The 16,657-nt window shown below is 45.7% G+C and overlaps 1 protein-coding gene across 2 annotated transcripts in view; it reads left to right on the top strand.

The window, feature by feature from the left end:
• The window catches only part of Vgll4 (vestigial-like family member 4), a 113,036-nt gene that overhangs the window by 9,565 nt on the left and 86,814 nt on the right, over positions 1 to 16,657 (top strand). For both annotated transcript variants that reach the window (NM_001394032.1, NM_001394033.1), the window contains exon 2: positions 1,854 to 1,929. In NM_001394032.1, the coding sequence (NP_001380961.1) occupies positions 1,866 to 1,929 (64 nt within the window). In that variant the 5' untranslated portion in view covers positions 1,854 to 1,865. The remainder of the gene's footprint in view (positions 1 to 1,853; positions 1,930 to 16,657) is intronic.

Genomic DNA, 16,657 nt, shown 5'->3' with positions numbered 1-16,657 from the left:
CCATCAGCCTTTCAGAACCCACCTCAGTCTCTCCAGGGCTTGGCTCTTGAACTGTATTGGAATGTCACACAGCTGTTTGTAATCCGCCATCACCCTAGGCGATCTTCAGGTTAGCAGGGTGGCTGGTGGAAGTGGGGCAAAGACTTGTGTGCAGCCAAGCAAAAATCTGCTCCTTGCCAGTCTGCTTCAAAGAGTCTCCCTCCAAACGAATTTCTCATAGAAGGCCCCACCTCCCCCCAACTCCCCGCCGTGGCCCAGCAGGATGGCTCAGCAGGTAAAGGCACTTGCCACCAAACATGATGACCTGAGTTCTGTTCCCTAGAACCTAGTTCCAGGAAGGGGAGAACCTACTGTGAGTTTTCCTCTGACTTCCACACGTAGGCCATAGTGAGCTTGGGGTGTGGGGAGAGGGAGGGAGAGAGACAAATGAATGGAGGAGCTGGGAATCAAACCTGTGTCCTCTGCGGGAGCAGCAGATGCTTTTAACCACCGAGCCATCTCAAAGCAGTGCCTTGGAAAGCCATTCCTGCAGCTTGAGTTCATGGGTGTCATGTGTCACACAGACCACAGACCCTGGAGGCAGCAGTTGGTCTTTGTCCTGTCCTTTAACACCAGGTACATGCTCCGCAGTTACCAAGTGAAGTCACTCTGCAAGGTCAGGCACTGATGCCTCACGGAGCCCTGAAGTGTTTGTATTAGAAAGCAAAGTCTGACTCCCACGCACTGTGTGACCTTCACAGTGGGTCGTAATAAACATTGACAAGTACTGAATAAAGGCTGAGTGTCTTTTTTTTTATTTTTTTTTATTTTTTTCTTTAAAAAAATTTTTTTTATTATTATGAGTGTCTTTTAAAAGTGCAGTTTTGAACTTTCTCCCTGAATTAGTTCCTGCCTCATTTTTTTTTTTTTTTTTTTTTTAGGGATTTCTTCTCCCGTTAAATCTCTTGCAGCCTCTGCTTTTACATCCACGTCATAATCTATGGTTCCACTGGAGGTCCAGTGCCGAAAAAGGCACGGCCATCTGGACTAGGGTAAAGTCTGTGTAGTGTGCCAGGCTGGGGGGCTGCAAAGCAGGCAAGCTCATAAAACACTGTGGCACAGAAATCAGTACCAGTCATCACAAGGTACACTGTATGGCACGACCCCTGGAAGATTCCTATTGGATGCAACATTTGCTTTAACCAGCCAGAAGGTTCAGTATTTCGGGCACACACTGCAGATTCGAGAGCTGCAGCTCTCTGGCCATCCTGAAGCCCTTGTTATTGCTCAGTGTCCCTCAGTGAGGAAGGCAAAAGGACAGAGTAGTCCAGTTGTAGTTGTTTCTATGAAGACTCATAAATGGCCGGGATGAGCGCCACCACCAAGCTCACAGACTGGTGGCAATGCCGGGATCACAGGCAGCTTTTGTTCCCCAGACCAATTTTTATGGGTCTACACAGGCTCACTATGAATGCACGTAAACGTTTATAAACACTAGTGACACAGGTGTGAACATTCTCCATCTCTCTCCCCTGAGCTCTGACAGGGCTGGGCTTGGCAATTGAGACCCGGTTTCTGTTCCTGACCAGGGCCCTGCTGCCTCTCTAAGATGTAGCAACTTCACTCCAGAAGAGAGATTTGCACTCGGAGGAGGAGGAGGAGGCACTTGCTCATTGATGAAGAAGTTACTTTGCTGACTGCTATCTTCAGTTCTCTTTTCAGTGCTGGGCTTGAACCCGGGGCCTGTGTGTACTAAGCGTACACTTCAGGTTGTGACCCCGGTATGCTGTTAGCTGCCAGAATTCCAGATGAGTCTTGCAAGTTCTGCTCAGTTTCTTGTTTTTGTCTCCCTCACCTATTCTTTTCCTCTGCAGGCTCGCCCAGGAATGGAGACGCCGTTGGATGTGTTGTCCAGGGCAGCCTCTCTAGTGCATGCTGACGATGAAAAACGTGAGTCACCTGTTTCCTGTGCTGGGTTAAAACCGCCCACGTCTCTACCTGGTTTTGTGACTGTGTGCTGGTAATTTTGGTTGCTTTTGTCCCCAAAAGGATGACAACATGTTACCCTCATTCCCATTTCCAAGCACCAGGGGATGGCTTATTTTTATTTGTGGCAGTTTAGATGGAACCCAGAGCCCTGTGCATGCCAGTCGAGTGCACCACCGCTGAGCCTCGTCCCGGAACACACATTTCTAGTCCTTTCTTTGGGTGCTAGGGCTTGAAATGTAACTTGTTCTCCTGCAGCTTGCTTTTTGAGATTGGCAATGAAGATAAATCTTTTTTTTTTTTTTTTTTTTTTTTTTTTGGTTTGAGACAGTGTCACACTCTGTAGCCCTGGCTAACCTCGAATTCATTCTGTAGACCAGTCTGGCTCCAAAGTCACAGTGCTGGGAAGAAAGGTGTGCCCCATCCATGCCTGATACTCATGGACTTTCATGTCCTCGTGGTGTTAGCCGTGCCAGTATGGGTTGGGCCAACTTTTCTAAGCCTGGTTTTATGATCAAGGATGGGAAGTGATGTCTGCCCACCAAGTGCTCTGGGGATTTGATGGGCTCTTAGGTGTTTGGTGCCAGCCTTTGCTTTCAGTCTTCAATGTCGTTAAGGAGTTCTCTGCCCCTCCTTCCCATCTCCCCCGGTCACACAAGGTCATGTTTTAGAGAAGCGATTGAACAAGATAGCCATCAAGTCCCCGCCTCAGCCACTTATGCAATCCTCAGCCACTTATGCAATTCTCTGTCGCTTACTGGGGGCTTCTGTGACTGAATGAAGGTGTAATTACCCCTCCCCAGGGAAAGGGAAGCTTTGGGATGCTGAGTGTCATTTCCAAGGCCACAGGGAGAGACAGCTCTGGTGACAGGATTTTATCGGAACGTCAGAAAACTCCTTGGTGGCCTAAGATGACGGCAGACCAGGCTGACTTGAGTAGCTGTCTGGGATGTGTCGCATGCTGGCATGGCTGGTGGGAAAGTTCCCTCTGGTCGAATTTGACTTTCTGTATGTTAATACCCCAGGCTGGGATCATTCAAGACAGTAGTTCTCAGCCTTCTTAATGCTGTGACGCTTTAATACAGTTCCTCATGCTGTGATGGCCCCCAACCATAAAATTATTTTTGTTGCTATTTCATAGCTGTAATTTTGCTACTGTGATAAATTATAACTAAATTTCTGTGCTTTCTGATGGTCTTAGGTGACCCCTATGAAAGGGTCATTCTGCTGGCACAGGTTAAGAACAGCTGATTAAACACAGTGATAAGCGTGAACCTTTCAGTGTGGAGTTGAAGAGTTTTCTTGTCCTCTTTGTAGCCCTACCTGACGCCACCTCTTCTCAGGTTCCCCTCCCCCAAATTTATGAGTCTCTGTTTTAGGATCGATTTATTACCTACCTAGGTTCCAGTTTCATGAGCGATGATTGTATAAGGTGGGACATAATGATGAAGGGACAGTCCCTTCTCTTGTAGAGCATAGCGACATATTTTTATAGAAGCTCAAAATGTGTAGAAGGAGAGATGAGTATAAAGGGCAGAGCCACCTTCTCAGAAACAATTATTGCCAAGGGGGAGAGGACATCTTGCTCTCTGCCCACAAGGCCCTGGCCTGGAGGTGTTTCCCAGAATAAGAGTGAATCACGTTGACGGGTGATCAGAGAGTCAACCCAGGAACATTTAAGGACATTCCTTTCTTCTGGTGACTCCAGTTGGTTCAGGAATGAGCTGCTGTGCTACTGTAATCCTCTGTGTTCCCCACATGGTTGTAGCTTCTTGGGATCTGGTTTTGCAAAGAAGAGGGAACAAGTGCAAAGATGTTCTCCGTTGTTGTTGACATGTAGACACTTCTTTTTGTGTGTGGTCTCAGGGAATGACCAAGGGAGCCTCACATGGGTGGCACACACTTCCCTGCTAAGCCACACTCGGTCCCTGGCATCATTTGAGAGGATTTTCTTCTGGTATTGTTCTGTGTGCCATAGTCAGGTTCAAGGACGCAAGACATAGCCTTGCATTTTCTATGTCCGTGCAGTACGGTAGTGGTGTATCCTTACGTGAGTGCCTGAGAGTTCACGCAGCTGAGAGACACAGTTGACCCTGACACCCAATGTCTCTCACTAGATTTCTTAAGACTTATCTGGACCAGCCCAGCCCGACTCAGCTTACTCTGCCCTAGATTAATTCTATTTTGGCTTTTGTTATAAATTGCTCTTCCACTTTAGGGGCGGTTAACATCCTCCCCGACACTTTTAAAAAGCCCTGTGTGTGTGTGTGTGTGTGTGTGTGTGTGTGTGTGTGTGTGTATAATCTGATTTGGGTGTCTTGTTACGAACACAGAACTGTTTCTTGAGATCAGCTTCCCAGCACATCTCGGTGACCCAGATGAGTCCCTCCACTTCTCTTCAGCTCCCAGAGAACCGAAGACTTGGGGCCTTTTGGAGGATATGATTGTTCTAGTGTTTGGGAATGAATGGAAGGCCCGTGGTACCTGATAGCTTTAAGGCTTCATGAGGTCATCCAGCAGAAAATAAAGGCAATATCCAAGGCACCAGCGAAAGTAAATAGAGAAAGGGAGGTTTTGTAGTAACACAAGAAATAGTAGCTTATCTGGGCAGCCTAGAAGGAATAAATTTACCCAAAATAATCATTCTACCACTCATGAGACTTTGGTTAATTCCATGAGCAACCAGGGCACGCCTGGAACGTACTCAGTGAAAATGCTATTCTTGTTCTCTTTTGTCTGGGAGAATCTCTCCTCTCTGGATCACCCATGATGAGGTTGGGGTGTCCTTAGCTTTTTTTTTTTTTTTATTCCTATTCATTTAGCAGTTAGAGTGATCAAAATAAAGGGACCAGACACCTGACGTGGAATAATACACTTTTGTGTCTTTATTTTTGTATTTGTTTGTGTGGATTTTTGTATATGTGTGGTGTGTGCATGCGAAGGTCAGAGGACAATGTTGTGGCATTGTTTTCCCCTCTACCACATGGCTTCTGGGGATTGATCCCAATTTACCAGTTTGGCGGTAAGTGCCTTTCCTACTGTATTAGCTCTTCTATATTGGTGTGATAAAAATGTCATGACAAAGGTAACTTGTAGAAGAAATAATGCATTTGGGGTTTTGTTTCTAGAGGGTTACAGTTCACAGTGGCAGGTACAGCATGGCAGGAGGCAACAGGAACAGGAAGCTGAGAGCTCTCACACTGAGCTGCAATTAAGAAGCAGAGAGTATGAACTGGAAATGGGCAAGACTAAGACTGAACACTCAGAGTCCGCCCGCAGTGACATATTTCCTCCCGCAAGGCCACACCTCCTAAACCTCCCCAAACAGTGCCACCAACTGGGAACCAAGTGTTCAAATGCCCAAGACCATGGGAGACATTTCTCATTCAAACCAGTACATCCACCATCCATCTTGCAGGTGTCTTTTATACCTACCTTATCCTATTGTGATGCTTATAAAATGTTGTTTGTGATTTTTTTCTTATATATTTTAGAGTATAAGATTTTATAACTGGTTTGCGTGCTTTGGTTGAAATCTTTTGGGTAACTTTTTTTTTTTTTGGTTCTTTTTTTCGGAGCTGGGGACTGAACCCAGGGCCTTGCGCTTCCTAGGTAAGCGCTCTACCACTGAGCTAAATCCCCAGCCCCTTTTGGGTAACTCTTTTCTGAGTAGTCCACAGCTGCGTTCTAGGGTGAGTCTTCTCTCTCTGAATGCCTCTCTTTCTTTTAACCCTATGTGCAAAGGATGTATTAAAACATTTTAATAAACCATTGTCACCATCAAAGATCATGCCAGGCAGTGGTGGTGCATGCCTTTAATCCCAACACATGGGAGGTAGAGGTAGGTGGCTCTCTGTGAGTTTGAGGCCAGTCTGGTCTATGTAGTGGTTCTAAGACAGCCAGGGAAACCCCATCTCAAACAACAAACCGACAACAACTAAAAATGAAGCAGAGAGGAAAAAACAATGGATTATGCCCCAGTGAAAAGGCACTCGGCATTTTCTTAGCCTAGTAGATGGTGATGACTTGTATTGGCCCCCACATCCAACCAGCCAGTGCAAGGATGTGGAATTTGCTTTTTCCTCCTTGCTTTCTGCTTATTATCTTGCCCTTTTAGCACAGTTTGGAGATGGTACCTATGGGAGAGTAGTTCATGTCATGCTTGACCCCATGCCCTTGCCATGGAACTGGTCGGGGAAGCTCTGAAGAGCGCCCCCCACTCTGTACAGTGTGGTTCCGGTAAGGTCCAGGGTAACGACTGAGACCCATATTTGGGTTCATGAGGACATCTCTCTGATTTGAGGGCTTTGTCCTCTTCTGTACTAGGAGGACTGACCAACAAACGAGCTGTGGAAATGCAACTGGCATACCTGGGAGCTTAGCATGTGTCTGCCTGAAATTGGGTTCCATGAAATGAGCGGACAAATTGATCAGGAACCCCATAGCTGGAATGTGGCAGTTATTTTTATTGTCACTGTCTCTGAGTTAGCAGAATCCTGGTTTCATTAATTTGTACTTCAGAAAAGTAAGATGTCAAAATAGTCCCTTGTAACAAAAGGCCTGGATCCTGAGAGTCTGTTGATTGGAACCCGTGCCCGCCGAGGGTGAGTTCCCTTCTTTCTGCCTTATGTCCCAAGCATAAGTACACACCATTTGGTGAACATGGTAGGCACTTAAGAAACATTCATTGGCAGTAAAATTGCCACTAGAGTGTGACTCCTCTCCGTGATTAATTTAACACCAGTGAAACAGACTTATAATGACTGTTGCCATTCTGAGCCTCACCCCCATCCCATTGTATTTGGTAGCATGCTGTAGTTTAGGAAATGCTTTTCTTTTGATTCTTACAGCAAGAACATGCAAGCAGGTCATCTTGGAAATACCAGAGAAAATTAAGCTTGTAGAAACTAGATACTTGTTTAAAGATTAAAACAAAGAAACTCACACTTGTGCATGCACATACACACACAGATACACAGATAGATACACACGCACAGACACACAGACACACACAATGTAAAACTCAACATGCTTTCTCCCTAGCATGCCATCCTCAGAAGGGGAGCTATTAGCTGGATGTGACAACCCCAGTATTTTGGAGGTAGAGAGAGGACCAGAAGTTGAAGGTCATTCGTGGCTGCACAGCAAGTGTGAGGCCAGCCTGAGCTACATAAGATCTTGGCTCAAATAAATAGAACAACTGATAGATGAGGTTAGCCACTGCAAAGCTCTTCAGGATTGGGTATCACAGGGTGTATAGGATCTCTCTCTTGGTTTCTTTTATTTTTGATGGTATCTGGAGCATCTGGTAGGGATCTAGGCACGCTCCCATCACTGAACAACCTCTACCCCCCAAGCTTCCTTTTGCTCTTAACGTAAACACACAAGAGATGAGACAGTGTTCTGAGCTTGCTTAAGCCACTTTCTGGGCGTGGGCAGTTACCCTAATCAAATTTGCATCCCAGGCGTTTAATCAGAAGAGCTTTCCTCCAGAGGCAGCTGTTTAAAATCTGCTGTTTTTATAGTTTCATATCAGATCTGATTAGCATAATAAGCGTTAGAAATGGATCTGTGCAGTGGAGAAATAAAGTGGCTTGTTAATTAGCATAATGGATGTAGAAAACAGCACTGAATAGCTCTTCAGACACTTGAGACTGGGTTATGTTTCCCTTAGACAAATATTTCTCAACCTTTTAGAAACCTGTTTTCCTTTACTACATGTAAAAAAGTTACAGGCTATTTTTCATGTCATTTGCAATTTAAATTATAACATAGGGGCCAAGAAACCATGGAAGAAGGCCTTAATTTTTTTAATTAGCATTTTCTTATTTTATTTTATATGTGTTTTTCCTGCATGTCTGTTCATGAACCCCATGCACACCAGGTGCCCATGGAAATCAGATGAATCCCCTGGAACTGGAATTATAGATGGCTGTGAGCCACCATGTGGGTGCTGGGAACTGAACCTGGGTCCACTGGAAGAGCAGCCAGGGCTGCTAACCACCTAGCCATCTCTCTGGCCCCAGTGAAGGACTTTTTTTGCCATTTTGTTGGCTGGTCCCCTTCTCTTGGTCTTTTTTCATTGTGAGGATCCTCTGCCTTAATCAGATCTGTCAGCCCTCTCAGCTGCCTGTTAGTGCATTTCTCCACTGGTCCTGGGCTGCCAGTGCCCCTGTGGCACATGGTCTAGAAGTGTGTTTTATATGCTTTCTGGTGAGTATGCCCAAGACCACCTTGCTTTTAAATCACCCACGAGGTCTAGCAGTCGTGGGGGAGAAGTGGGGCAGGCTGGTGTTCTTGAAGAGAGGCAGCCATCCTCAGCTTAGCCCAGCTTGAGCGACCTTCTGGCTGTGTCAGTTAAGCTCTGGAGAGCTCAGGTCAGCCATGGTGGGCGTGGCAAGTGCCTGGGCCTTCATTCCCTTTCCTTTTATAGAGTCTGTCTAGTTTTTTTAAATTCAGTTTTTATCTGCCAGCACTCAGTAGCTCCAGCCAATTGATTGTTCATGGGTTATGGGGAAGGCATTATCAAATTCTGTAATTGTTGAGGAAAAACTGCTTTCATGCAAATGAGCTTTATGCAAAATTTATGCTAATTTGTAAGTTTTAGAATTCTGTGAGTTCTCTAGCCAGATTGGACTTCATAACCGGCTTCTGGTCACCGAAGGTAACAAAAGACTGTTTGCTTTTGTTGTTTTTTCTCAATAGAATGTCTAGGGATCAGGCCAGGCCCTAACATGTGACTCAAGTGAGCCACCACGGAGGGAAGGAACCCTCAGTCCTATTGGATTCCCTTTAGAGTTCCCTCTTTTTTTCTTCCCTGGCTGGTCTGGAAGGCTCTGTAGACCAGGCTAGCCTTGAACTCACAAAGATCACCCTTCCCCTGCTGGGACTTACTGCACCCTCATTGTGTTTCCCCCGTGCTATCCCCCTCATCCTAGGTGTGAGTGACAGTGGCAGATGTCTAAGCACGGAAGGAAGATGCTGTGAGTCCTCACATGTATGTACCTGAGTGTGTGTCTGTGCACGTATATGTAAATGTGTATGGGTGTGTGTGCGCCATGGTGTTAGTATCGGGTTTAGTATGGTTTTTAGTAGCGGAGGACAAGTTGCAGGAGTTGGTTCTCTCCTACCATGTGGCCTCTGGGGTTGTCAGGTCTGGCAATAAATATCTTTTACCTACTGAACCATCTTGCTGGCTTCGATTTGAAAAGAAAAGGTTTTTTTCTTTGAGAATTTCATGCACAACTACATTTTCTTTTTTTAAAAAAGTAGGTTTTTTCTGCCTGTGCAGCTCTAGCTGACCCCTGCCCATCTTGAATGCATGGATTCGGGGGGTCACTGGCTCCGCAGACGCAGAATTAATCTCGCTCTTGCATATTTTTCCTGTCTAATCAGGTTTTTCCCTTGCTAGAAGACTGACACTGCGGCCCTTCTTGTCTTGTGCCTTCTTAGAGATGGATGTCTCGGGCTTCCAGAACGCTTGTTGCCTGAGCGTTTGATGAGGGTGTACCTTAGCGCTCCTGCTTGCAGGGAAATCGAATCAATGGACAATCAAACTGCTGCATCCTTCCTGGGTTTAGATTTACTGCAGCTGCCATTTTACTGAACTGAACTCTCCATTCCTTGTAAATGAAATGAGTAAATCTTCACTTTCACACTGGGTGAAGGGCGCAGGCTGGTTCCCACTGCCTTCTCTTCAAGCCTTATGCAGGGTGTTTCTTTCCTCACTTTGTAAAATGTTGCTTAAACGTCTCCTTCCAGAGAACTTATTTCATTAATTAGACTGGCCTAATTCTTAAAAGTAATCGAAGACAAGATAAATTTCTTGTGTGTGTGTGTGTATGAACACTTTAGTGCAGTTTATCTGAGGGTTTGTGCACGCAAGTATAGTACCCATAGGGGCCAGAGCCACTTGACATGAGTGCTGAGAACTGAATTTGGGTCCTCTGCAAGAGCAGACTGTGTGCTTTGAGCTGCTGGGCTTCACTCTAATCCTTGAGGCTCAGTTTTTCTGAGGTAAAGTCTTACAATGTAGCTCAGGTTGGCTGTCACTGTTTCCTACTCTGCAGACTGTATAACCATTCTAGACTCCATGGTTTGGTACGTATGGTTTGGACAAAGGTTCCTGTAGCCAGCCCAGGATGACTTTGAACTTGTTACGCTACTGTGTTCACCTCTCTGCTGGGATTACAGGTGCACAGCACTGTACCTAGCTTGTACTGACCTTCAGAATAAATCCCACTGAGCATGGGAGCTGTAACCTGGGGGGCCACTAGGAAAGGCTTAGCAGCCCCTAACAATTTGAAATCGAAATGATTATCTCCATTGGGAATTCTAAAGGACACACTGAACTCTGAATCCATGGATATCCCCTTGTCAAATGTCCTTTAAAACAACAACAAAATGAGTACTTATTTTAAAAAAAATCAGCGATGGAAAATTAGGAAGGGGGCTACTTTTCCTGGTAGAGGGGAGGCAGGTATTTCAGATGAAAAAAAATCAAAAAAAAAAAAAAAAGAAAAAGAAAAAGCAACTGAAAACACACATCTAAAGGAGGAGGCATTAGAACCTATGCTTGCCGTGACCTGTAGCCACTCACAGGGAAAGCTCTAGAATAACACTCACACAGGGACAGGGGGCAGCTGAGTGAGCATGTAAGTCCTGTGGGGGTCCCTCTGGCAGGGGAGAGCATGTAAGTCCCATGGGGGTCCCTCTGACTGGGGAGAGCATGTAAGTCCCATGGGGGTCCCTCTGACTGGGGAGAGCATGTAAGTCCCATGGGGGTCCCTCTGACTGTGGAGAGCATGTAAGTCCCATGGGGGTCCCTCTGACTGGGGAGAGCATGTAAGTCCCATGGGGGTCCCTCTGACTGGGGAGAGCATGTAAGTCCCATGGGGGTCCCTCTGACTGGGGAGAAGGTTCAGGGAAGGAGGTGTGAGCTGTGACAACAGGAATATCTGCCCTTTCTTTGTGCTGTGTGAGTCAGGAGTTAGAACCCAGGGTCTTGTGGGACCCCACTCTGCTGTGCCAGCCCTTGCCTTTGACTATCTCTGTCCCCCTAACTTCTTTCTTTTGAGACAGGGTCTTACCATGAGCCCTGGGTTGCCTGGAACTTTCTATGTAGACCAGGGTGTCCTTGAACTCTGTAGGCCCCTTCATTAAAAACCTAAACCCTGGCCCTCAGGATTGCATTGACTGGTGGGAAGATGAACATACTAAAATTATGCATTAAAAGCATTGTCTTCCTTCCGAGTCATTTTTTTTTTTTTTTTGGTTCTTTTTTTTCGGAGCTGGGGACCGAACCCAGGGCGTTGCGCTTCCTAGGTAAGCGCTCTACCACTGAGCTAAATCCCCAGCCCCCATTTTTTTTCTTTCAGGGTGAAAGATGGGATGTTCTGGAGAATTGAGGTCTGAGCTGGAGTTTTTCCTGGATGGGTGAAAGCTCTGAGCACTACTCTTGAGAAGAAAACCCGGAGCTGTGCGTTCATCGTTGAGTTGCCCATTTTGGTTGTAAATCAGTGTGGCCAGGGCCATTACTTAGTGTAGTGCCTTACATGTGTGAGGATCCAGGTTCAGTTCCTGGTGCCTCAAAAACTGTGCTCTTCCACCGGAAAGCCTCCATTCCATGTTCAGCATCTCTGTGGAACCCAGAGGTCCGAGAAGCATCAGGTCAGGGAAAGCACAAATCTAACCAAGGAAACAAAATCCCATTTCTGCCTAATTACCTCAGCCCCGTTCCTAGGAGTGTTGCCCTAAGAGCACAGTCTGGTGTTTGCATCACTCACTGCAGAGCTGGTAAAAATGGAAAGACCCCAAAACACCCAAACCCCAAACTGTGTGAGCAGAGGCAGGCGCAGCTCTGAGTGTGAGCCCAGCCTGGTCTATACTTAGTGGCCTTTTCTGTTCTCTTTAGTTTCATACTTTCAGAAATAAAATTCTCAAGTAACAAGATTAGTAATTATTATTCGAGTAGTGCAGATGCAGATTTATGGAAAAGAAAGAACTTCTGAGAATGGAGGGGCTCAAAGGGAGGAGTACCCTACCATTACTGTTATTATTGAGAAAAGATCTCCAGTAGCCCAGTCTGGCCTTGAAGTCACTATGCAGCCAAGGATGACTAAATTACAACCACTCTGGCTGGAAGTAAGCACACCTTTTTTTAAAGAAATATATATGGTGTATTTATTTTATATACAGTGAATGTTTTGTGTGTTTTTCTGTGTACCACATGCATGCAGTATCTGCAGAGGTCAGAAGAGGGGTATCAGGTGTTTACAGAATTGTTGCGAGCCACCAGGTGGGTGCTGGGAGCTGAACAAGAGTCCTCGCTGCAAGATCGGCCAGATCTGCGAGATCTAGCTTCTATACCTGGTTTTATATAGCACAGGAGATTCAGTCCAGGGCTTCATGCATGCCAGGAGAGCAGCCTACCAATGGAGTTACATGCTTATTAGTATTGAATTAAAATGTTCATTTTTATTGTTAATTATATGTAGGTGTGCATTTGTGTGTGGGCATGTGCACAGAAGTGAAGACGCCTAGGGAGGCCAGGGGCACTGGCTCTCCTGGAGATGGATGGAGGTACAGTTAATTGTGGCCCTGCTATGGGTGCTGGGAACTGAATTCCAGTCTTCTGCAAGAGCAGTCCAGACTCTTAGCTGCTGAGTCATCTCTCCAACTCTCCCAAGACGTTTATTAACTGTTATTTTTATATCTTTTAAAAGGTTTGTATCGATTTACTGTGTCACAGGCATTATTCATGGTTCCAGTGTTAGATATTTGATTGGTTTTATTTTTTTCTTCTTCCTTCCTTGCTTGCTTTCTAGAATTCGTGACTCTGGATAAAACATTAACTTGAGCGCCTTGTTCTTTAGTTCTTTGTTAGAACAATGACTGGCCTGCAGATGTTATAAAGAGGGTTTTACTGTATAAAGCCAAAGGAGTTTTGAGTTGTTCATATTCATTGTCTGTGGGTTTAGAGCCCCAGAGGAAATGTAGCTAAGAGAGAGAGCGAAGAGGACCCAAGGCAGTCCCAGAGTTGGGGAGACTGAAGCAGGAGGCTTGTGAGTTTGAGGTCATCCTTAGCTAGGTAGTGAATCCTAAGTCAGCCTGGGCTACCTAGTGAGACTGTGTTCCTGAAAACCCAGCAATAAAACAGAAAAGGGGCAGGCAGGGGTGGACCATGCTTTTGATTCCAGCACGCAGGAGGCAGAGGCAGGTAGATATCTGGAAGTTTAAGCCCAGTCCGGTCTACAGAGTGAATTCCAGGACAGCCAGGGCTAGACAGAGACACCCTGTCTTGAAAACCAAAAAACAAACAGAAATGCAAAAGTATATGTTTTTCTTCTTTGTGTTTGAGAATGTCATCCACGCTTATATAGTGTATTTTGACGGAGTCTCGTCCAATCCCTTGGCTCTGTTTCCTTTGCCCACCCTCCAGCCGTCGCCTTTCATCTCATTACGTTTTCTTCTTAAGCCTTTAGTCCACCCAGCTCTGCCACTATGTGTGTGGGGAAGGGGTTTTATTGTTATTTGTTTTGAGACATAGTCTCTTTATCTAGCCTTGGCTGGCCTGGAACTCTCAGAGACCCACCTGCCTCTGCCTCCCCAGTGTTAGGCCACCATGCCCAATGGAAAAGTGTATTTTTATGTAACGGAAGTGGGACAGACGTGTCTACTACGGTGTGGGAGTGAAATGCAGGGACGATACACAGAGAATCAGGGCTGTTTACACTGAGTCCAGCATTAACCTATTAATACCAATTAGACTTTGAATAGGCGCTTCAGCTCCACCTGGAGTAGTTTATGCTGCGTGTTGGCTTTGATTGGAAATGATTAACCAAACGGTGTTTATTGCCTCATCTCTTAAGAGATCTAAAAATAGTTCCAATTGGCTATTCTGGCAGAACAGGTGTCAGATGTTAGCCAGATTCCTTTTTGTAAGGACAGACATTGTCTTATTTTGGGGCTGGCTTGCTCTGTGGCCCCGGCTGGGCCTGAAGAGGTTCTTAGACCTTTCTTCTCTTCCCCATTGTTAGGATTGCACGTGCGCTACCACACCCATTGGCCCTTGTTCTGGTGAGCTTCTGTAAAGGTTTATGGGGCAGATAACTTATATACATAATACGTTTACAGCCTTGCTTTCTATCCGGGGTTTTACCTTCCCATGAACCATTTTACTTTTTAACTAACCAGCTGGGGTGTAAGTCAGGAACATAGCACGTTTCCTAGCTTGTCTCTGAGATCCTGAATTCAGTCCCCAGGACACAGGGAAGCTAAGTACCTGAGTAAAGCCGTGAGCTGGCTTGTGAGTCCGGTGAGCCCCACAGCACCTAGGGATGTTCCTAACAGCAGGTGCAGCCAAGAGGCAGTGGGCAGTGTGCTCCCTTGTATTGTGGTGAAACCTGAAGATGTGCTTTGAAGGGCATGCTGACTTAGTAAGGAGTGAGGCTTCTCACCTGATACTGCTGTGGAAGGCTGCTCTAAAGCCACCCGGTAAACTCTGAGGCCTGCACTTCCAGCCTTTTTTTCCCTGCCATTTTTGGGGATGGAACCCAGGTCCTCATGAATACTATGTAGGTGCACCCCACTGGGTAATACCCCAGGCCAGGGGTATCCTTTCTTCCTCCCCATTTCCTCTGTTTTCCTCATTCTTTCCTCTTTACTTACCAGTTTTTCTTTTATTCTTCCTTTGAAAATTTTGGAGAAGAGGGACAACAAATTTTTAAAATCAGGAAGTAAGTATTGCTAGTCTTCATTCCTGGGCTTTTTGTAGTGGTGACTTGAGTCGGGTAGATGGCTGCTCTCATGCACATGTGAGCCGCACTGATTGGACACAGGCCATAGGAAAGTTGGGAGGGAGATAGTATGGGGCCAGTGGCGAGGCTGGAGGGAGGGCATGATGGATTGGAGATGACCTGTATATATTGTATAAATTTATGAAAAGTTCAAGCTAGATAAATGGCTTCACAATTAAGAGCACCTGTTGCTCTTACTGAGGACCCAAGTTCAATTCCCAGCACCACAGGGTGGTTTACAACGCCAGAGATCTGATGTCCTTTTCTGACCTCCAGAGTTCATCAAGCATGCACGTGGTGCACATACATACATGCAGGCACCACACATTTAAGATGAATAAGTCTAATTTTAAAAGTGTGCGATTAAAAAATTGTGATATTTTCAAAGAATAAAAAAGTATTATCTATTTTAAAGAAAATAACCAAAACATAAATTGTATCTGTGCTGAACATGTGTAGACTTTTTCCTTACAAAGAATACAGTAAGAAATGATTAGTGCACAGTTTATATTGATTGAATTTGTATTACCAGCCATTTAGAGGCATCTCAGGCACCCAGAAGACTCACCATTGTACCTAGCAGACGTGAGCTTATGTGGGTTTTGGTATTTCTCAGGAGCTCAGAATTGAGTCCCCTTCAGACACTGCCGGCCACCTGCCCAGGGTTCATTTCTTTCTCTGTCTTCTGACTTAGTCCCTCCATCTTGTTACCCTTGTTTCTTTGTTCTGACTTCAGATGTCTGAGCATGTGCTGCTCCTTAACACCCTGCTGAGGTCATGACTATACTTGCAAAAGACCAACTGCCTGAGGTTGCCTCTGACGGCCATGTGACCCTGGAGATTAATCTTTCTAAGCCTCAATTAAGTAAGAAGCCATGTCTGCTGTGAGATGGTATCTTCTATGTACGACAGGGAGCTGCTCCCAAGAAATCTCAACAACATAGCCTTGTAACCAAGACCCAGACAGTGGAAATACCAGTAGACATTTCAGAATGGGGGAAATATCACAAGCAACCCCCTCTAGCCCTCTAGAGAAGGAGCAATAGGTAATTAATGGCTGCTAAGAGAGTCCTCTTCAAGGATGACTCCCCATTGGTATTCATGTATCAAATCCTCAAAAAGAAGAAGAAGGAGGCACAGTAGAAAGTGAATGGGGGCTGCTGTGTCAGAGTCATGTTTAGTTGTTAAATGAGACGGTGCAGGTGACTGTGGCTTCTAGAGTCGGAAAGGACCTACGTGGGGCTAGGCTGGTATGCTCGGGTGACTCGATGCAAGCTGGGCTCTCTTGGGGTCCCTCTTCATCCTCATTCCAAGTGGTCCTTCTGATGAAAGACCAATCCTCTGGGTTGGTCTGTCAGGTTTGCTGTATCACTCTGCCCTGAGGAAGAGCAGAGGCCTTTGAGATGCTCTGCTCCCATTGATTGACAGCTTGACTGAGCCTAGAGTTGTTGGCAACTTTCCTCCAGGATGGTGGGTGTATGTGAGCCTGGCATCCTCTGGCCTTGGGTATCTGTTAGGAAATGGGACACTTCAGACCTCTCTCCCTCCCATTTCACACACGTTTTACTCTGTAGCCCAGGTTGAATCTTTTGGCTCCTCTCCTCAGCCTCTGCAGTGTGGCCGTACACAGCTAGTAACTATTCAGAGCTTCTGTCCGATCACCCCTTTGTCACTCTTGGTCTGAAAAATTGCAACATTGTCTTGCAAGCTTATATTAAAGAAATAAGAATTGTTATATAGTAACCATACATATTTTGGGGATACTATGTAATATTTTATCCTGGGTAAAGTTCAGGTTAGGGTAACTGACTTACTTGCTTAAACATTTATTTTTTTTTTTTATTTGTACTTGGGAACATTCAAAATCCTTTCTTTGAGCTGGGGGTATAGCTTGG

Source organism: Rattus norvegicus, chromosome 4 (assembly GCF_036323735.1).
Source record: "Rattus norvegicus strain BN/NHsdMcwi chromosome 4, GRCr8, whole genome shotgun sequence".
NCBI lineage: Eukaryota > Metazoa > Chordata > Mammalia > Rodentia > Muridae > Rattus > Rattus norvegicus.
This window is presented reverse-complemented; position numbering and strand designations above follow the sequence as displayed.